The sequence below is a fragment of the Gymnogyps californianus genome, chromosome 5 (assembly GCF_018139145.2).
Source record: "Gymnogyps californianus isolate 813 chromosome 5, ASM1813914v2, whole genome shotgun sequence".
NCBI lineage: Eukaryota > Metazoa > Chordata > Aves > Accipitriformes > Cathartidae > Gymnogyps > Gymnogyps californianus.
Genome location: NC_059475.1, coordinates 57,304,293 through 57,325,584, shown reverse-complemented (window position 1 = coordinate 57,325,584; position 21,292 = coordinate 57,304,293). Strand labels below are relative to the sequence as shown.

Below are 21,292 nucleotides of genomic sequence, written 5' to 3'. Positions count from 1 at the left end.
ATTCAAGTACTTTTTTTGATATTCCTGCTTTTTTTTTTTTGCTTTTTTTGAATTTTTTTAAATTTTTTTTTCTTTTTTTACCCTCCTGGTGGAAAAGCACACTTGCCAATTTGCCAAGCACTCTGGAAAGAGGGAAAGAGAAAAGTGTCACTGGCGGTGCATATCCTCCTAAGTTCAAGAAGAGATCTGGAAGTCCAAGTGGCAGAAGCAGTGGAGAAAAGACAGAGTGTGTGAAAGAGAGAGAAAAAAAAGAGCGAGAAAGAGCTTTTCCTGATGATGATGATGATGATTTTTAATTGAGAGGGGATCCCATCCAGTGCACCACAGCAGCAACAAAAAGGAGGCTTTTTTTTCCTTTTTAATTTTTTTTTTTTCAAGAAGAAGAACTCGATAAAGAAGAAGAAGAAGAAAGAGGAAAAAAAAAAGAGGAGGAGGATCGCCCCCCCAACACATCCCCCCAAACCAGTGCAGCTCTCCAGGCGATGCCAGTGTAAATGCCAGGGCAATGTCCCGTCGCAAGCAGGGAAACCCGCAGCACTTGTCACAAAGAGAGATTATCACACGTAAGTTTGAACTTGGAACCAGACCGAGCCGAAATCGAGGAGCAAAATTAGGGAAGGGGAGGAAGCGGGGGGGGGGGGGGGGGGGAGAGACTCCAGGAGCAACCAAAGCTGGTAAATGACTTCAGAGAGAGGGAGAGGAGAAGGGAATTAAAGAGGGGAGGGGGGTGTGTGGCTCGGGGGGATGGGCTGGGGGTGGAGGGGGGAGAAGCCCGAAGTTTGCTGTGCGTTTTTGCAGCGGTGCGGAGGTGAGGCGGGCAGGCAGGCGGCGTGGAGCGGGGAAGGCGCTGCCGGCGGGGAGAGCGCGGCGCGGCGTGGGGCGGCGCGGGGCTCCCCCGGGGAGCGGGTGCGTGTGCGGGGGGCGGCGGAGCGGGGCGCGCCGCTCCGGGCCGGGGCCGGGCCGGGCCAGGCCACCCCGCCGGGGCTCCGCCGCTCGCCCCCGGCCCCACTCCTCGTTCCCTGCTCTGGGGGCAGCGCGGAGCGGTGGGAAAAGTTGGCCGAGCGCCTTGCCTCGGCGTGACAGCCGGGCCGGGGCGGGGGGGCGGGGGGGGGGGGGAGGCGGATCAAGGTGGGCAGCGAGGGGGGGGGAGAAGCGGAGCGGCCGCGGGGGGACTTAACGGGAAGCACATGGAGGCGGTGGGCCGGACGGGGCAGCGCAGGCCGGCAGCGGCGGGCGCCGAGCCCCCCGGCGCGGGGTCGCGGGGCAGGTAGATGGGCAGGCTGCACCCTGCCCGCCCCAGGTGCATCGCCAGCGGGGGAGATAACTCTCCTCCAAAGCGGCGGGGGGGGGGAAGGCAGGATCAGCTCGGTTGGGGCTAGAGGCAGGGCAGGGGCTGCAGAGAGGGCGGGCGGGGGTGTCTGTCGGTGGCGGGGGACGCGGGGAGAGCCGAGACGGCAGACGGGGCTGGAGGGCAGAAATGCGGGCCGGGCAGCAGCACCGGCTCGGGTGCCGGGGCAGGAGCAGAGGCTGCACTTTGCCGAAGCTCCCATTGTGAAATGAAAACACACACATACCCCCCCCCCCAAAAAAAAAAAACAACAAAAACGGAAGGAAAAGATAAAGCGGGGGGAGGGAAGGAGGCGCCCCCCCAACTCCAGCATCCCCCCTCCTCCCTGTTCCCACCCCTAAAGCCCCAGGAGAGGGGCGAGCGCCTGCAGGCAGAGTCGGGGGCAGGTCCCCGCGCCGGGCGCCCCGCTCTGCTGCTCCGCCGCTCCCGTCCCCGCGGGGCTTGTGCCGCGGGGGGGGCTGGGGTGGGTGGGTGTGGGGGGGGCGCCTCCCGGGGCGCGGGGCCCCCAGCACTCCCCGCTGCTCCGCCGCCACCGGGGCACGGGGAGGAGGGTCAGGGGGGTCCCCATTTGCCTCCTATAGCATCGGACCCGTTTGCGGGGGCTAGTAGAAAATGCCCGGCGCGCCGTGGCGAGGTTTGGGGGGACGGAGGCCGTGATGGGGCCCCGTACCCCGCCGGGAAGGCCGGCCGGACAACACCCCCCCCCCTTCCCCCCCCCCCCCCAAGACGAGTCCGCAAGTTGCTGTGCTGCGGGGGGCGGCGGCGCGCACGGAGCCAGCCCAGGGCTGAGCCTGAGCCGCGGCGGATCCGAATATTTATGTTGAGATTTTAAAGAATTTAAATAAATAAATAAAATATTCCCCCGGCTTCTCTCCCCTCCCCTGAAAGCCAAGAATAGGAGCCATCTGCCAGGAGCATTTGGTGCTTGCGAGCTCCTCTCTTTCTTTGTTACCGGTGATAAATTTCTGTTTGTAAGATTTCCTTGGGAATCGAGATATATATGTGTATATAATTTTTCCACCTCCTGTGAGATTTTTTTTCTTTTCGTAGCGGAGGGTTGTGGGGGGACGGTTTGGGTCCCGAAATTTTTATTTCTTTCGCTCTTTCCCTTTTTTTTTCTTTTTTTTTTTTTTTGGCGTGCGCCTTTATTTTTTAACCCGTTCTTCCTCCCCCCCCTCCAGCCCATCAGCTGGTGGAACACATATGAAGATGCATCTGGTATTCAGCTCTTTCTGGGGGGGTTGTTTTTAATTCATTGTTATTTTGGAGTCAAATTTGCATCACCATAAAAGGTGGATTCCCCCCTCCTCAACTCCCTCCCCTTCGTTAATTGCATTTTTGTTTTTAACCATCCGGTTTGGAAAATGCCTTTCCCTTTTTTACTGGTGGCTTCTCAATTCCCCCCCCCCCCTTTTTTTTTTAAGAAAAAGCATCAACAACCTAACCCCTGTAAATCTCCCTGTGCAATTTCTCCCACTTCTTTTCTGTCTCAGTTGCGCGGAGATGTGGGGTGTTGAAAGGGGGTGTGCGGAAAATCTGGTTTGTTGCGCACGTCTGAATTTGTTTAAAGGGGTGAAACATTTCTTTTCTCGCTGCTGTTGCTGCTGGGGGGGGGGGGAGGTGGGGTGGAGAAGAGAGCCAGGTAGGTTTGTTCTTCCAATTTGATCTCCTTTTCCGATCGCTTTACTTGAAAGTAAATAATGAGGCAGGAGAGCATTAAAAGGTGCCGAGGAGCTGCGTGTACAATGGGTTTAGCGGTGAGGCTGGGGAGGAATGGAGAGCAGAGCGGTACGCAGCTTCCCTCCCTCCCTCTTGTATTTATCTCTCTCTCCATCCTGAGGAAGCTGGCGGAGAAATCAGGCTGCATACTGAGCAGTGGCAGAAAAAAATGAAGGTATCCAGGGGAGGAGGGGGTGGGAGCCGGGGGGGCTGCGGCTGGGGCTGAGGTTGGGGCTGGGGGGAGCAGGAAGCGCAGGCATTTCAGCGCACAGGCGCTGAGCCTCAGCTGCAGGCTTGCAGGAGGGGGGTTTCGCAATCCCCGCACTCCTGGGGAAGGTGTCATTCGTGGGGGAAAAGCAGCCAGGGAGACTGTCCTCTGTAAGGGGGAGTTTGGAAAGTAGCGGGCAGCGGAATGGGAAACGAAAATACTTGCAACAAAATAAAGCCAACCCCAAGCCAAGCCCCCAAAGCCGGGATGAATTGATACTGCTTTCAGAAATCTTGCATTTATGTCATGTTTAGCTTGGGCTTTTTTCCCCCCTCTCTCTCTCCCTTTTTGGCATCTGTCAGGAGAGTTGCATTTCAGGATGGGTTGGAGGTCTGTGCCAGGCAAGGAAAGAGAGATTGGGAGAGAGATGGGGAGAGAGACAAGGGTTTTCTGACACTGCTCAGCTGGAGTTTATTGGGTTTCATGCTCTTGGTGTTCAGAGAAACGTTTAGGTTCTGAGTGCAAGACAAACAAACAAACACAAAAAGCAGAGAGGCTGCAATGTAGTTGTGCTCCAGAGTTGCAGCATCTCATTAGCACAGTGGTCTTTAAGACTGCAAAACGGAGTGGCCTGTTTGTCCTTGCCAGGCTCACCCAGGCAGCCTTGTAATGGATGCGTGTGCAGGACAAAAAGAGGGGAAACACATGGAGAGAATAGAGCAGCTCTGGACCTTTCTTCAGTGGTGGTGGACAGAACAAACTTGGTAGCCGAGCTCACTTAAATGGGTGGACAAAGCAAAAGAGACGATTATGTAGAGAAGAGGAGGCTGAGCTGTTGAGCTGCTCTGTGCAAAGAAACGTTATTTTGGTTTGATTCAAATTGCTGATTTTCCAGCTTAAGATCTTCTTTTTTTAACTTGAGAAATCTGTTTTCAAACTAACCCTGCATTTTGCATTTGAAGGCAATGTGAAAGGCGAGAGCATGTGAAAAGCTCGCTGGTAGCAGTTTTGCAGAAGGCGGCAAAGCAAGAACGTTTCTGTAGAGCAGCAGCAAAGATTGGGAGGGAAAGGCACAGTAAAATCATACAATTCCAGGTAGAGAACCAGGTTTCCCAAGGAGGCTTTTCAGTACCTGGTCAACAGGTTCCCTAGGAAGAGTAATAATTTCCTTTATCACTTTGTATTTGCACGTAGTCATTAAAAATAATAATAAAAAAACCCTACCGTTTTTTGCATGTCAAAGTTTTGCAAATTGCTTCAAGGAGCTTCTCTTAAAATGCAGTTAGATTTAGTGCAATTAATGCACTTTTCCTACAGAAAAAACCCCACACCAATGTAATCAACTCTAATACAAAGAGGATGTAAGCTGTGACTGAAGAATTAGAGAGGAAATTATTATTATTTTGGAGATGGCCGACTTTTTCATAATATCCACATAGTTGTGCACAGAAAAGCTTAACGTGCTTTTAAAAGACATTACATGTGTTGGCTTTAAATAGGACAGGAAAAAAAAAAAGGTTGTGTGCTATCGACTTCCAGGTTGCCTTTCATTTGAATATATTTGTATTGGACTTACAGGATTAAAAAAAAATACTGGCACGTTTTCCTAGTTTCTGGTCTTTTAAAACATTTTTTAAAAACTGGTGCAGAGTAAGTAGATTGTGGATCTAGGTTGTTCCGTCCTTTTTGGTTGATGTGCTCAGTGGCTTAAATAGGTGTACAGTGGGTGAGAAACCATTTTGCATTTTTCTGCTGGTCGGCAGATGCAGAGCGTATTTTGTCAGGCTTATTTAAATATTGAGAAATAAAAGCCTTCAAGATTTTACAACCTGGCTGCCTTTAATAGTAATGGTTGGAGCCCTTGTCTTGCGCAAAACGTATGTTTCTCTGCAGAACAAAGGGTTGTCTTGTGGCATATTTGACAATAATTACGACTTAGAGGAGTGTGCGCTCGTAGAAGTAGTACAAATTATTGATCTCAGTTACCGACTTCAGTTGACACCTCTTCAGCGGCTCTTCCCAGGGCTGAGCTTGCCGCTAGCAAATCTCTTCGCTTAAAAACCGCCTCGCCCAAGATGTTCGCTTCTCCTCCACACTTCCTACCTGGATTGCTTTGCGCGCTGTGGTGTTTGTTGATGGAAAATACTTTCCACAATAAACTTTGCTGGCTTTTTTAGTTGCCTCGCAAGCCTGCCTTGTGCCCCGGCTGCAAGTGGCGGGTGTTGACGACTAGGGGGAGCTCATCGCCTGTAGCATGGCCGGGCTGGCGCCGGCCGCGCCGCGCTGCTGCGCGGGATGCTCTGCCCTCGGAACTCACAGCCGCAGCTCCGGCAGTTCACGTCGCTGCAAAATGTTTTCGGTGTAAAGTTGTAGTATTGATTTTCATGCGCAGATCTATACAGCGTTAGCTGAGCGGGGCTGCGAGCGAGACAGATCTATTTTTAGCTAAATTGCGGCTGATTAATTGACTCGGGCGGACAGGAGTTTTTAATTAAAATTAGTTTTTAACAGTGCCTTTTATCGTCAACACACAATGTTTAAATTCTCAATTTGTTGTTGTCAGATAGCGATCGGGGTAATGATACCTGTACATGAGCGAGTTTCTGTGCGTGGGGGGAAAAAACCCACGGAGATCCGTTTGTTTGTTCCAGTGGACATAAAAACACAGAGCGAGGAAGCTGGAGTTCTAGGAGAAGGTGTGTACAGCAATAAAGCAGACATACACGTACATAATTTGGCCTTGATTACATGTCAGAAAGCCACATGTACCCCTGCTGAGAGGATTTGATATTAGATGGTTTGCCGTACTTTGATCCTCAGGTCCTTACAGCAAAAAGTCTGCAGTTCCTGCAAATGAAAATAAGCATTTTTTTTCTGGAGAAATAAACACAAAATCACATTTGTCATGTAGAAGTTGCTGCTGAGCAGCTCACAGGCTGCTCCGCCGGGCTTGTGCTGTTCTCTGCTGCAGTCGGCTTGCGCGTCGTGGACGGACTTTAGCGGGACGCTGTCTTGCCCAAACATATAATTTCATGGCGTACTCACGGGAAGCTTTGATCAGTGGATGTTTATTTCACCCAGCCTGAGAAATTCATCAAGTTATGGTATTGTTAACATAGCACAAGCATCTTCTTATTTTTAGGGTGCAGTATGTGGACGGAGGTTATCCTGTGACAGGAAAACATGCTTTATTCTAACCTGAAAGAGAAGTAAATTAGGTCAGACAAAAGATCAGGGCTGTCATCAGCTGTACAAAAACCCTTCACTCTTGGGTAGAGAGGGCCAGCAATTTATCTGATGATTTCTCTACTTCATTTAATGTTTGAATTGAGCTAGTTGGAAGCATATAGATAGCAGCCAGGTCGTTTGACAGACCGGTAAGCTGAAGAGCACAGTGCCCGGGCTGCTGCTGCTGCTAACGTTCCTCAGCCATGGGCAAAACCTCCCCTTCTCCCCTCCCGAAACCTTAGACTTCGCCGACTGTGGCTTTCCTTCCATTCCATGACTGTTAACTTTTACCAAGAGAAACAACAATCCCTGTCTCCCCCTCCCTGTCGCCTCTGCCCACCCAGGGCACGCACACCCACGCTCCCCTGCCTCCTGCTCCCTCCTCTGCCTCCCACCTGTCCCACTCCCTCAGGTCAAAGCCCGGTGGAGAAGTCTCCCTGCGGAGACCTGCTACCCCAAAATGGCTCTCTGCCTCCTTGCTGGAGCATTTCCTTCTTTTTGGTTGCAGTTCGGTTTCTCCAGGGTTGTGTTGCAGTTGTTGGTTGAATTTGGTCTCCCCTCGGTAGCCTCCAGAGAAAGCACACGGAAAACTAAATGGGCGCTGGCGGCTACCGCCTGCTTTAAAGTTAGTGATACCATAAAAGCGCTTGGTGAAGCATCAGCATTGGCTGTAGATGGATTTATATATATGTATCTTTGTAATGAGGGAGGGAAAACGCATCAATAACTGCATGCATTGATAAATGCATGATTCATTCAGCTGCTCTTACTACAGCACCTTCCTCTTTCGTGTTTATTTACTTTCTTAAAATGTATCTGGGCAGGCTGCACACCGTTCCTCGGCACCCACGGTTACAGCCTCAGAGGCAGTTGTGTGTTCAGCCCCTGAACATCAGTTAAATTTGCTCACTGTCTGTCCTCCCTCCCGAAAAGCTGTTGCTTGCTCAGTACTGTAGACCCTTGCTGGAGCTTTAAGTAGCAGCTTCTTTTTTTTTCCTTTTTTTTTTTTTCCAAAGGATATATAAAAAATGCCTAAAGCAGGCTATTCGAAAACAAATTAAAGCAGAGGGACACACTTCATGCGTTGCAGGCACGCGCCAGTAGAAGGGGGTTAGAAGAATATCATCATTTTACTGGCAAAAGTGACACCAGATCGGGGATTTGATTAATGGTGCAGCATTCACAGGGACTTAGTTCTGTATTTTTGACATATGCAAGTCTTTTGTGTAGTTGCCTCTGTGCAAGAAATTCTGTTTTTTTTTTCCTGGAGCAGCTGATAATTTGTGTGTGTGCTGAATATGCCCAAGGTACTTTCCAAAGACTAAGCACTAGACAGCACAGTATAAAAAAGGAATCCAAAGTTAAGGGAGAGGAAAAAAACACACTGGTTTACTTAACTTTTTTATGACCCCTTTTACTAAGCCACTGGAAGAAGCCATAAATTCGCTGAATGTTATAATGAATATGCTTCAATGAAAGTAAAAAAAAAAGGCTTAAGAAAATTGTATATGAGCAACAGTGCGCCATACACAATTGAGAAACACAGTCTCTTTTGAGCTTGATATTTAAGAAAAGAACAGAGCTGTTGTGTGTTTAATACATGTTCAAAACTAATTACTTAATTTTGATCATGCCTTTTAAATCCTTGGGTAAGAATCTGTGCTTCCAATATCCTTTTCTACGCCAGTTAAAAGCCTGTACCCAAAGACTGCTCCTTCTTTTGTGGCACCGAGCGCTCCTTTCTCTCCTTGGTTGTCGTTTAGTTTTAAATAAAACAAATGTATTCACTGGGGAACAAAGAATGCTTTTATATCACATCATCACATCCCATTTTATCTGCGGAGATTTACAGCTTCTGCAGTCTATAGAAGAGCTTATGCATTTTCCGCTCTCAAAAGCAGTAAATATTTTTTTATGAACGTATAGTTTACTTAAGAGGAGACACGCCACTCCCTTCTTTAACACTGTATATAGTTTCTGGTGAAATAACATCTGACAAGTGTTGGAGATTTGTGTGGATCCTTGGATATTCTTGGCTTTTGTTCCGTTTGGGTCCGGCGTGGTTATTGTGTCATTTTCCTTCTTCTTTTCCCTAAACCCTGATGCGTTGTCCGGCTCTTTGCGGCAGTGCTTGAGCTTGCTCTGTCTCAGGTGTGTACGGAGGGTTAAACTGCTTTCTGAGAGATTTGGGATACTTCTGCAAAAGACGTCTGACGTACCGGCGTTGCAGGAGAGTCTTCTAACTCGCGGCTGTGCACGGGACTCGCTAAGGCGTTGGAGTGAAACTGGTTATTTCCCTCCCCCCTCCCTGCACTGCTGGGTCCTGATCCCCTCGGTCCTCGTCCCCTCACTCTCGGTACCCAGCGGGGGTGGCTCGGCGGGCTGTGCCGGGGCGGTGGGCTCCATCCCGCCTGCTGCGGGCAGGTGTCGGTGGCCAGCCCGCCCCAGCCACCGCTGCCCGCCGCGCCGTGCTGCCGTCCGGCATGCGGGGACAACGGGCTGGCGCGCAGTGGCGGATGACCGGACAGCGGCGGCTCGGCAGCTGCACCGGGGCCACGCACGGCGCGGCAGAGGTTCGCCGCTGCTCCGACCGCCTTTGTGCACTTTGCACATGCCTGAGAGTCACTCGGAAAGTGAGGCAGAGCTGCGGGCCCCTCAGTTTCTGCGGCTTCCCCATCAAGTTGCCTCTTTTGGCCAACTCTGCCTCAGACTTTTATTTAAAAAAATATAAAATACTCTGAACAATTGTTTTTCAGTCCTCAGAAAAATTAAAAATTGATGGCAGATAAGCGGTGCCTAGTACTGCTGAGCGTGATGCTGATGCAATATGTAGGCATAAGCTCAACTCTGCACCTTGCAGCTGCAGGGAGCTGCGGGGAGGCTCTGGAAACAGGTTATTGATAAACTTCGACGGTGAGGAGCTGCGTCGCCTGCTTTGAGCAGCGTTAGTCTTTGTGCAGCGAGGATCCTGACACCGATCTCGGCGATAACCCAGCTAGAGAGCGTGTGATCCGAGCTATTTCCGTTAAGCATGTTGATGTTACAGTAAATGTGACATGTGGGTGTTGATTGAAGGGCCATCATTTTCAGGCCTGTTTTGGGCCAACACCCTGAAGAGCGAGTCACTTCTTTGTGCTCGCTCCCCAACGAGGCTGAGCTCTTTCTGGATGTGCCTTCAAGACAGTAGCGACTGTGTGCGGAGAATGGCGCGCTCGGCACGCTGCGGCACGCTTGCGGGTGGCTTCCCGTGCCTGGGCGCCAGGAGCTGTGCCCCCATGGTGGACCCCGGACAGCCCTAGCTCGTCCCAGACACGGGTGGCCCCTGGGGTAGCCTGTGCTTCACCCCCCAGGTGGGCACAAGGGCGGATGGTGGCTGCGGTGGGGTGCCGGGCCAGGCAGGGCACCCAGCAGCGCCTCTGCGGCAAAGACACTGGCAGTGCTCGCCTTAACCACCCTGTTATCGATTTGTGCAGAAACCAGCCGTGGAGGGGAGGTTTCACACGCAATGCTTTGGCCCAGCACCAAACCGTTCCCTCTTCCCCCTTTCTCTGCCTCCTTTTGATACTGCGGGATGGGAAAAATAAGGAAGAGAATAGGTTGGCAACTTTTAGATCCCTTCCTACCTTGGTTCTGCAGTGCAATAAAAAGGCAAGAAAATAAATTACTGCTGCCTGGACCCAGCCTCACCCAAACCCTGTGAACAAGCATCCACGCTTCTGTCCTTTGAGGCCTTGGAAATGATTTTTAGTATCACAGTCTTTTTCACTATTAATGGGTACGATTTTGAGACATCTGACAGGCAGAAAGTAGTTACCATGTGCATTCGCTTTAATACTGGGCATGAGAGTATTGTTTGCATGGGGCACATATGCTCTAATGATGTCACCACGCTGAAGTAGGAGCACTGGTGGTTTTGTGACAGTGCCTTTACGGAATTAAGGAGTTTGTCCACTGTATTTTGGCGTGGTAGGCAGCCAGAGAGCTTGGAGATGCTGCTTAGAGTCCAGCCAGCAAGCGTAATGCTTTTCAAAGTAAAGCAAATGGTTTAGATTGTCCAGTTGCATTAATTTCATTAAGCCATCGGATAACAAGTGTCACTCACCTCCCCACAGATCGCCCGTCCCCGACTCGCTGTGCTCCCTAGGCAGGCAATGCCAAGGCAATCCTCTTCGGAAGAATCTCTGGGTGCAGGGAAAATGCCGGGCACACCTTAACACACCTGGAAGAACCAGGGCACGAGTCCTGGCTGGAAATAGCTCGTTTGCATTTTTTTTTTCCTTTTCCCACATAAGGGAGATGAGATGTTTTCCATTCTCCTTTTTTGTGTGGCTTGATTTCTTCTTCTTAAAAAAAAATATAAATTAATTTTAAATAAATACTTGTGAGGAAACACCCTCCTCCCTCCAAACCCAGCTACCAACAAACAGCAATAAAACCACAGAGTTAAGTTCAAATACTGCGAAGCGACTCATTTGAAACCCACAGATACAAGTGGAGTCAGAACTTTAGATTGAGACTGGCCTAAATTGCCCCGTTGGTATTAAAGGACTCCTTAAACAGCCTAAGATCTTGGCTGTTGTATTAACCAGGCATGACCCGATGTGTTACGGGCTGGACTTGCAGGCTTTTTTCTCTTTTCCTTTGTGGGCTTTAAATCTCTCCTGTAATGTTACTTGAGTGTAGGTTTTTAATGGCTTAATTGAGTTGTCAATAGGAAGCCTTTTCTTTTTTTTTTTTATTCCAAGTAAAAAAAACCAAAGCAAATTGACATGGATAAAATGCATTTGAAGATCTGTTCAGTATTTTGTTTTTCATTCTTTTATGTCTGTTTTCCATGTCCCGAATAAGGGGATGTAATATAGCTTCTGCATTGTTGGGTGTACGGCTGGTCTCATGCTTGATGATTTATTAAGCTCAAATCAGAAATAGAGTCGAGTAAAAAAATCTTGTGATAGTTTGAAACCCAATTACTACTGATCACGAGGGCTCGGCGTACCAAGAAAACGAAAAGCTGATTTTCGGTAATGTGACGACTGCCAAAATATGAAGGAATACCAGATGTTATTTTAAAAAAGTGCCATTGCAGAGTCTTTGGAAAGAGAGAGTGAGCGAGTGTAAGCGAATAGGCATATGTGGATTTAACTAATATTCAAATGAAGTGTAGAACTGAAAAGAAAGAATTCGCAACAGTTTAGCTGTTCAAACCTCCTTCATGTTTCCACAGACGCCTGGTCAAATGCAGCCCTTATCAAATGCAGCAGTTTCGCTGTATTTTCTGAAAAGCACAATTTAAATCGCAGGCAAAAAAAAATAATCCTCACATCAAAAAGATAATAAAGTTGAGATCTGTGCTTTCTTTTTTGTTTGTTACATATATATAAATGCCAAAATTCAGCCTTTGTAATTTAAGAGACAAACTTTAATCTGAAGGCTTTGTAGGAATGTTAGGTGAAACTACTAACAAGCCTTTTCCCCTTCTGCCACCTTTTTTCCTTATGACCCTTGGTTCAGTTCCTGTTTTCATGTTGTCTTTTCCAGCTCTTTGTCCCATCTCCTGCGTGTGTATCTGCATGCCTGTGTGTGCCTCTCTGTATGGGTTTTTTTTTTTTTTAATATTTTGACACACTGCTCCCCCTTAGTAAGAAGTCTTCCTAGAAATAGCGTGCACATTTCTAAAGGACCCTTTTCACAGTCCTTTTCTTTTGGCTCTAAAATGATGTATATGTAATTGGTAATTAAAGGTGCAAGCTCTCTTCAATATAAACAATATTGCTCAATGTTAGATCATTAAAGGGAACCACAGCACTAAATAATTACCTTTTGCATCGTGACACACTGTTCGCAGGCATCCGCTCCCTTCCCAGCAGTCCCTGTTCAGCCCAGGGTTATGGTTACATTTTCACTAAGGCAAGGAGGCATCTTTCATGATATAAATTGGTGAACTAATCACGTAGCATTGTCTTCAAACTCCTTTTAAACTTAGATTAAGGGGAAAAAGGTAATTAATAGTTTTCAGAACGAGTATTTTGCTGTGTATTTGGTACGCTTAGTGTGAGTTAGGAAACGGAAGCCTTCCCGTGCCCATCGTCTGCTCCAGCAGGATGGTCCATGATCGGGCACTTCTCTGGGGTCCCTGTCCTCTCCTGCTGCCACTGGTGCTGCTGCTGCTGCTCTCCGCTTTGCTGTTAGTGAGCTCTGATGCAACTTGTAATACAGCTGGTAGATACACCGATCAATTATTTATTCTGGAAGGCAAAAATGGGGGCGATTCTTTTTCTAAACTGCCTTTTTCAAGGCTCAGTCATTTTTGTTGCCAGGTAATACATTTCACCTTCTACCTCTTGTCCCTTTCCTATGTGGTTTTTTTGCAATGTGCTGAAGAGTGGGACAAAACTCCTTTTGTTTTCAGCCAGGAGGAGAATCCAGATCTGGATTCTAACATCTGTTTATCTCAGTCTTCTTTGAGATATTTGTGTGACTTGCTTTCCCCAGGAAATCCATAAGCAAACTTCTCGGGCTAATAGCGAACATTTTTCCTCGTATTCCTTTAATCTTGATTCGATTAGAGGTCTCACTCACTGATTTACATACTGTTAGTTCCTCTGTTTTGTTCAGCCCAAATCCTATAGTCCTTGCAGAGGCAAAACAGCCTTAGGCAAAGTCAGTGGAAATTTTGCCTGAGTAAAGACCAAGGTTTGTATGATTTGGCAGTTACATGGCAGAATAAGAGAAAACAAACCAAAAAACACGTTTTGCCCCAGAAATGGATTGTAATCCATAATTATTTTATAATGTAAGAATTATTTTCTAAATACCCATTAAAAATGCACTGTGTTTTATTAATTGTGAAATGAGAAGTTACTTATGCCTTAGAAACTGATGCAGGGGACTCAGAAATGCTTTCCCAGTCTTTGGGGGTAATGGTACAAAATCCGTCAGGTCCGTGGGTAAGATTTAAACAAAAAAAATTTATTAACCTATATCGTAACTGCAGGGTTATTTGACATCAGGAAAACAGAGTGGAAGATTTCAGGCTTAGCCAATATTCCAGTACATTAAATAAGTGCCTCATTCTCTCCCACTGTACACACCTTAGAAACCCCTTAACTTCTCATGAGACTGTATCCTGCTTACTGTACCCTTGCAAATAGTTTGCTGTAATTCATGCTAATGGGTGGTCTTTTAACCTTGCCGGTACCTTTGTAACGGGACGAGGTGGTACTAATTTTGTATGCCACAGGGAGCCTGATCCTGCTTGTTTGGAGCACACAAGCTTTCCCCCTCTCTCTGAAATAGGAGGAGAGGTTCGGGTGCATAAGCTTTGCTGGATGGGGCCTTGGCCAGATGGCTGGGAAACGCAGTGGGAATGAGAAGGTGGGATAAAAAGAGAGGAACTATTTCAGAAAGTGACTCGGGGCTCGAATGTTTGCAAAATGGCTCTTTGCTGATATCCTTGCAGCGCTGGCAGCAGTGGGAAGGAGCTGACAGGAAAGCTATGCCAGGTCAGCCTTTCCATTTCGTTTCAGGCAGGCTTGGTCGCAAAATATATTGAAATCATTCGGGGAGAGCGGAAAAGCTGAAAAATAAAAGAAAGATCTAATCAGGCTTGGCTTCTTTGGGGGAGTGGGGGGAGGCTGGGCCTCTCGTGATGCATCCTTCAGAGTCTGTGAACATTCAAAGCAATCTCTTTCTCTTCTCCCCTCGTCCCTTTCCTCCCTCTTTCTCCTTGTCCATGTAAAGCAGAGGCTGACCATGTGGAACCGGCACTCGCCGACGAGGATGAGAGCCTGGCAATAGCAGAGCCGGGCAGCATCAGCATCGCCGCAGGCGGGACAGACCCCGACTTGTTAACCTGTGGACAGTGTCAGATGAACTTCCCGCTGGGAGACATCTTGGTTTTTATAGAGCACAAGAGAAAACAGTGCAATGGCACTGGTGGTGCCTGCTATGAAAAGAGCATGGATAAGAGCAGCCCTCCCCCCTCCTCACGCGCCGAGCTCAGGAAAGTGTCAGAGCCAGTGGAAATCGGGATCCAAGTCACACCCGATGAAGAAGACCGTCTTCTCACGCCTACAAAAGGAATTTGCCCCAAGCAGGAGAACATTGCAGGTACAGCATGTTTTACACTCAATCAACTGCCTAGGTAATCTTTTAACGAGAGCCCTCTAGAAAGTGCCATGAAACAGAGGCTTCGGTAACAGTTCTTTATAGGAGCCATCGGTCTGGAGGATTCTCACGGCTACGCAGGGCTCAGCAGGGCTGTCCACCCCACATTTAATTCAGTGTAGCTATCTGTGCAGGGCCAGCTCCCGGAGAGAGGGGCCTCTCAATCCCCTGGGAGAGCCAAGGGGCAGCCTGTACATGTAGGAAAGAGCAGAAAGCTGGGGTCAGAAACCATTTCAGGAGCGTCCTTAAGCAGGTAGCAGTGGTGGAGGGATAGGGGACTTTGGTGAGATGCTCAGTTCAGTCCAGTTCAGATACTCTTTGTCACATGCAGACCCACTGGGAAGGACCAAATCCCGACCCCACTGAAGTCAGTGGAAAAATCCTCTTCCCACTGACTGCAGTGGGAAGAAGATTTGGTTGCGAGGGCTAAAGCAGGGGTTCATTAAGTCCTTGCTTGTTCCTTCCACTGGGGTAGACATCAGCTTCCCAGTCTGCATTGCTGCCTGTGCCGCCTGTCCTGGGTCTCTGCAGATGGCTGGAGTTGGGTGGGTGACACCTCCATTCACATGCATGCCCCAAATGGGGCTTTTGAATGAGGAGACAAGAGCACAGGCTGGCCTGGGTGAGCAAATTGTAGGCATTTCTTTTTCTAAAACTCTCGTACGTGGTGCAGTTAACATTTACTCAGCGGACCTCCCTGGCTCTGAGGTGGGCAGGCGGGCGATGGTATCCACCTGGGCGAGCTGCTGTGCAGCGGTTCCTGCAGAGCGCCCGGCATGGGGCCGCTTCTGTGTGCAGGGCGTTTCTCCCCTCTGCAGCCGTGTGTTCCTCTGCAGGCGTGAAAGGAAGGCTCTGCTCCCTGCTAGTGAGTGGGGGTTTTACGTTACACAGCAGGATCTCCCCTCAAATGTGCCTTTTTTGTTCAAATCGACTGTATCCCGTACAGAAGACCAGTGGCAATTTGTCTTTGCTGCCACTATCCTGATTTCTTTAGGAATTTGGGATTAGATCTGATGGTCCAGGATCCTGCCTGTAGTAGGGATGTTCCCATGAGGGGATCCTCAGAAGACTTGTGAAAGGCTTCTATCTTTACAATTGAAGCTTAAGTGATTCCCGCTTTTAGCATTGGAGGTCTCTGAGCCAGTGCCTAGCATCTCTGACGGGCTTGGCCATCATATAAATGAGGATGTGGGCTTTGAACTGCTGCAGTCTTCAGATCTCAAGATGATCTGCCTCTTAGGAGAGGGCATATGCCACCCATTGACTACCTTGTTGTCTTCTAGGAATCTTTTTTAGGTGCAGTCACCATCTTGGCATGGGGCAGCTGGTAGCTTTGGGGGCATTAGCAGTGGCAGCCTGTGCTGTAGCATTGTGAGCAACCCTATGTAAGACCTGACCCCATCCTTTCCTCATCCTTTTTCAGCTTTCCCCATCCTTTTTCAGCTTTCCCCATCCTTTTGTAGTTGTGAATGCATTTCTTGGCAGAGATGACTACCTCATGGTGTTGCAGCTTTGAGGGCTAGATTTCTTTCCCATTTGCTGGGAGCAGAAAAGAAGTATTCAGGACCTTCTCCTCCAGTCTGCTGAAGGTCTCCTGAATGGTGCTGAGCACTCTCAATAGCTGTTGGTCTCTGTGCAAGCTGATGGCACTCAGCCCCTTGCAGAGGGTGCCCAGTGCTTAGTAAGGTTGGTCCAGGAGACCTACACTGTAGTTGCAGTCCAGATCTCATCTCTTACTAATCTGTGCCCAAGTTCAGTCCATAGTGAAATACCTCAATGGCTATACCCAGCGGAGAGGGTGCCGTCCCATCGCAGCTTCTGGGGGTGAGCATCAATATAACTAACGCTTTTGCCATGCAGAAAATCTGCTGGGGGAGGGGGTGAAGGGGATGTTCACATGTGGAAAAGGCATAAAAAAAAAATTTAAAAGCCAATCTGGAGCACCTAATCTCTTTCAGACTAAACTGAGTATCAAATGAAAATATGTAGGAAAGATTTTGAATTGAGAAAAATAAAAGGGTTTATCATTTGATTGGCATTTTCTCAGCAGTGCACGGAGATAGGGACATCCACTAAATAGTGCAGTAAAAATGCTTTCTCAATTAGGAGCCCAGCTCCGAGATAAAAAGGTGCAGTGTCCTTCCATATTTTTTTTAATAGCAGCGGATAGTTTTCAATAGTAGGATAAAAGCCTCACATTACAGCCATGGAGGGTAGCCATGAAAAACCCACAGAAGTCATTCACTGGAAAGGCTTTAGTGGGATATACCAAACCCCTTATTTATATTTCAATAGAAAGGCTTTCTGCATTAGCCAAGAAAATCAGAATCTGCATTTAACATTAAAGGTATTTCCCAGTGAGCGGCTGTAGAGCATTGTTGTTAGATTTGTTAAAAAAAGAGACTAAATACGATTTCATAAAAGGGAAACTTAATCTCTAAGGCAGCTTTCTCCCACCCTGCCACCCCCTCCCTTTATTTTTTTATTTTTTTGGTAATAATGCAACAGCCTACAGTATTTTTACTTTATATGTGACGAAAGATATTCTTAGCCTTTCTGTACTGCGACAGGAAGAATGAATTTCTTTATTCCACCAAGAAATATGTAAAATAATCCCTTAGAAGTATGGGGAGATATGTTTGTTCAAAGCATTTAAAATGTTATTTTAATCAAAGGCACAAAACACTCTACATGCTGTGTCAGCTAAAGGAGACCATTACATTTTAACAGCAAATCATGCTCTTTTTCCCCCTCCTAGCCAGACCCCCCCACTTTGAAACTAACTTTTTTTTTATTAAATAAAAAGGCGAAAAAGATTAAAGAATAAAAAAACTTCAGTGGCTCAAATGTATAAAGTAATTTAATATGGTGGAAGCATTAATTATTTTAGCTTAATTGAATTCTGAGGACTGCAGTAGTTGCATTTTTGTAGACAAGCTCTGTTTATTATTTCTTTGTGTAGATTAACAGTAAAGGAAACATAGATAACTTTCAGTTATTTATTGTAAAATAAATGTGTCAATTCATGTGTAAAGCAAGCTGTTCAAAGATAATTGAGTCTTTATATTTGAAGAGGGAAACCAGAAATCACCCACTCGCCACTCCGGCTCCCTGAAATATGCTGCCACCGCTGCTGCTCTCAAATAGGTTTCAGCTCCTCTCCTTGATCTTGTGTTATTTTTGTAGACCTTCTTATTTGGTCGAAATGATTTGTGCAGCCTTCTGCGGTGTGACTAAGCTGCCAAACCTTACAGCTTCCCATGGCTGAGTGCAGCAAGGGTACGTCAAGCACTGAGCTTGGCTCTGCCATCGCACCTCTCTTCCCTCTGGGCATGAGGATGTTGGGATGCGTTGGGATGCAGCACTGTGCTGAGCGTTCACCCTGGCACAGGGTGCTCCGGAGTCCTGAGGTCTTTCCTCCTCTCTTTCTTTTTGCCTTTCTTTCTTTCTTTCTTTCTTTCTTTCTTTCTTTCTTTCTTTCTTTCTTGGTAGCTCTGCTTGCTCTGGTCGCTGAATGCCTCTTGACCACACAACAGACCTTGTGCCACTTCGAGGGAGGCAGGTAGAGCCTCAGGAGTGTGCAAAAATTTGCATGCACGCAATGCAGATCTCCAACTGACATTTCTAGATATCCGTAAAGACAAAGGCAACTTTATCTCCGCAATCACCTTTTAAAGACTTTCTGATAATGAAGTCTGTCATCTTTTCCTGACTGGTAACTTGCAAATCCAAGCTTTCCAAGGCGCTTTCATTTAGTTACCACTGTCTGTAAGGTGTGTGGTAGCATGCTAGCTGGCACTGGGAGGACTTGCTTAGGAACAGTCTGTCCTGTAAAGAGGTTTTTTTTTTTGAATTGGCTGACCTGTTCGAAAATCAGTTCTGCCTCTCATACAGAGGGTATCGAACAGATGTACCAGATTGTCGCACAGCAAAACACAGCCAGGCCAATGAGTTGGCTAGGAGTTACTAGTCACTGCTTCTTTCACTTCACTGCTGGCAGGTATTTTGGAAAAAATTAGACCACCGTTGTATTTTATACCTCTTTTTATCTTTCACATTTATCAGATCTTGGGCATAACCAAGGGACCTGTCCTGGCTGAAGAAGGCCCCAGGGAAGTGGCTCCCGTTGTCCTTTGACTGGTGGTGTCTCCTGTCCTCCTCACGGCCCTGCTGGGCTCGCGGGCCACCAAGCTGTTTGTTAGCAGGGCTCTCTGAAATGATCCAGATTAAAGAAAAAGTACCAGCCAACTTGTTTTTAATGCTGGATGGTTTCAGAGAACCCTGGCAGAGAGGAGGGAGCCTCCGCGGGGCAGGCACTACTTTGGACCAGACCTTCTCCAGCTTCACTGGCTGGTCCGCATGTTCGGGGCAGCATACCCTCGCAGACAGATAACACATCAGCAGCAGAGGTTCATTAAGACAGCATAGTTAATTTCTGCAAAGATGGTGCTAGGAAAGGGGAGGGGGTTGATTGGAATTCCTCGTTCATCCCGTCCCGGCCACCAGTGCTGGGCTCCATATATTATGTACTTGAACTAGATGTGCATGGTGAAAAAAGGCTCCCTGTCAGAGGCAGGATTTAACTGCGACCCCTGCTCCATGAATGTTCATTTCAGGCTTTTGAATGTTAAAACTGCCAGTGAGAGAAACTAAATAACTCGCATGTGCTGGAAGCCAGAGATAAACACCGCCGCAGGTTGCCATGAAATAGGCTATTTGATATATTTAGAATTGTTATTTTTCTCCAAATTAAGATTAGTTAAATCCATGTGTGTTGTGTGAGTGATTGTTAACTCAATGGCATGGATTATCCTTTTTTCAAATCATGACAGCTAATTATTATTGCTGTCTACCCTGAGACATTCACTTACAATGTACCATTATGGACCCGCGCACCCATATTAACTGTAGGACTCAGCCAGTCATCGTGATGCCTTCACACGTGAGGCGAGGAAAACACGAGCTGAAACAACCCAAGCCGGTGGCGGTCATGTCAGGCAGGTTGGGAAGAGGTGTCCTGAGCAGTGCCAAGCCGGCACGGGGCTTGGTGGCCATCCCCTTCCCAAGGCCGCCATGGCACCGGGTCCTGCTGCCAGCACCTCCCCAGGGTGGTGGGTCTTGCAGGAGTGACTTGTCAAAGCCAGGCCAGGAAAAACACTATGTGAAGAAGAAGAGGCTTCCAGAAGTGTGCAGTAACAGTGTCTGAGAAACTCGGGTTGTAGCTGCAATCCTTTTTGTGAGGCTTTTCCAGGCTTGTTTCTTCCCTCGTGTCTGCCTCCCTGAGCACAGAGGAGTTACCTGGCCTCCTCCTCTGCTGCTTCACCAGGTATTTAGCAACGTGTTTTTCTAATCGGTGTTGCTGAGCGGTATGGGGTGGGGGAACGACACACTGAAAGTGTCAACCGCCGCTCCCCTGAGAGTGGGGTTAACGAGCAAGGCTCCTGCCCCCTGGGGACCTCGGCTGAGGTCCTGACTTGGGTCGTGGGGAGAAAAACAAGCCGGGTGATCTCACCCAGAGCCCTGCTTGTGCCCGGGGCAGGGCAGGGGGCACGTCGGGGGAGCCTGGCTCTCCTCCGGGGGACAGGGCACCTCCAGCCCACGGGAGGGGCCCGTGGTGGCTGTTGCCCTTGCCTGGCCCGTTGCAGCTTCAAGCATGACAAGGGGCTGCCGAAACGTTGACGGCTTAAAGTTTTAAGGCTGCCAGTGAGGCCAGGTGGAGGCTCTCCAGGTGATGTGAACCCCTCTTTAGGGCATCCTTAGGGGGGCTGGTGCAGAGGGCATCCTGTGGCGGCTTGGCAGCCCCCCATCCTCAGCGTGCCCCCCCCCAGTTGGCAGTGAGGGACGGCAGGGCCGTGGCTGCTTGACGCTGCACAGCGTCTCCTGCCAAGGCGCGGGTAAGCACCCTGCTAATCCTGGCAAGAGTTAAAGGTGAGAAACCTGCCGATTATGAAACCCTTTCTTCCCCTTGCTTGAACTCCACCGCACCCATGTGGCGCGGCTCCAGCGCCCTCTGCTCAGCCCCGGCTCGGGGGCCACCCGCCGCCCTCTCCCCGCCGCCATCTCAGCTTGCCCCCAGCCATGTCCTGCCCGAGGTCCGGCCCCGCCGGGCACCGAGGCTTTCCTGGCATCCCCGAGAGTCAAGTGTGAAATTAATCGCACCGAGTTTTAAAAGCAGACTAAAAAAACCGCTGAGGAATATTATGCCCTTGATTCTCCCTGCCGGTTTTAGCTTTTTGTTTTGTTCCTCTCACCATCCTGTTTTTCAAAGTTATTTTCTGTGCCCTGTGTGCGGTTAGCTGGACTCCCACAAGGCCGGGACAGCAGGTGCCGGTGCTGGAGGAGCGGCAGGGCGTCCGGCTCGCCCCGCTCCACCCCGGTTTCACCTCGGGTAACTCCCCTGAAACCAGCGGTGCCATACCAGATCGATCAGGCGGCACAAGCAGGGACCTGCCCCCGAATGCTCGGGGTGCCGAACTGCGAAACAGGAGCTCGCTGCTGTTATTTTCTCTCTTCCTAATCTCTCCTAGTTATAGTCATCTTCTGTTTTACGTGTGACAATGCTAGGTAAAACCTTTTCAACAGAAGTGCCATTTTGCAGGCTGATGAGAGGGGATTTAAGAAGG

At 48.6% G+C, this 21,292-nt stretch overlaps 1 protein-coding gene across 4 annotated transcripts in view; it reads left to right on the top strand.

Annotated features, from left to right (window-relative positions):
* The first annotated feature begins 505 nt into the window (after nucleotides 1-505).
* Nucleotides 506-21,292, top strand: part of BCL11B (BCL11 transcription factor B) — a 91,775-nt gene continuing 70,988 nt past the window's right edge. For 2 of the 4 annotated variants that reach the window (XM_050897787.1, XM_050897785.1), the window contains exons 1-2: nucleotides 506-563; nucleotides 14,247-14,612. In XM_050897787.1, coding sequence (XP_050753744.1) covers nucleotides 506-563; nucleotides 14,247-14,612 — 424 coding nt within the window. Of the gene's footprint in view, nucleotides 564-14,243; nucleotides 14,613-21,292 lie in introns of all 4 variants that reach the window. The other 2 variants (XM_050897786.1, XM_050897784.1) reach the window with 1 other exon arrangement.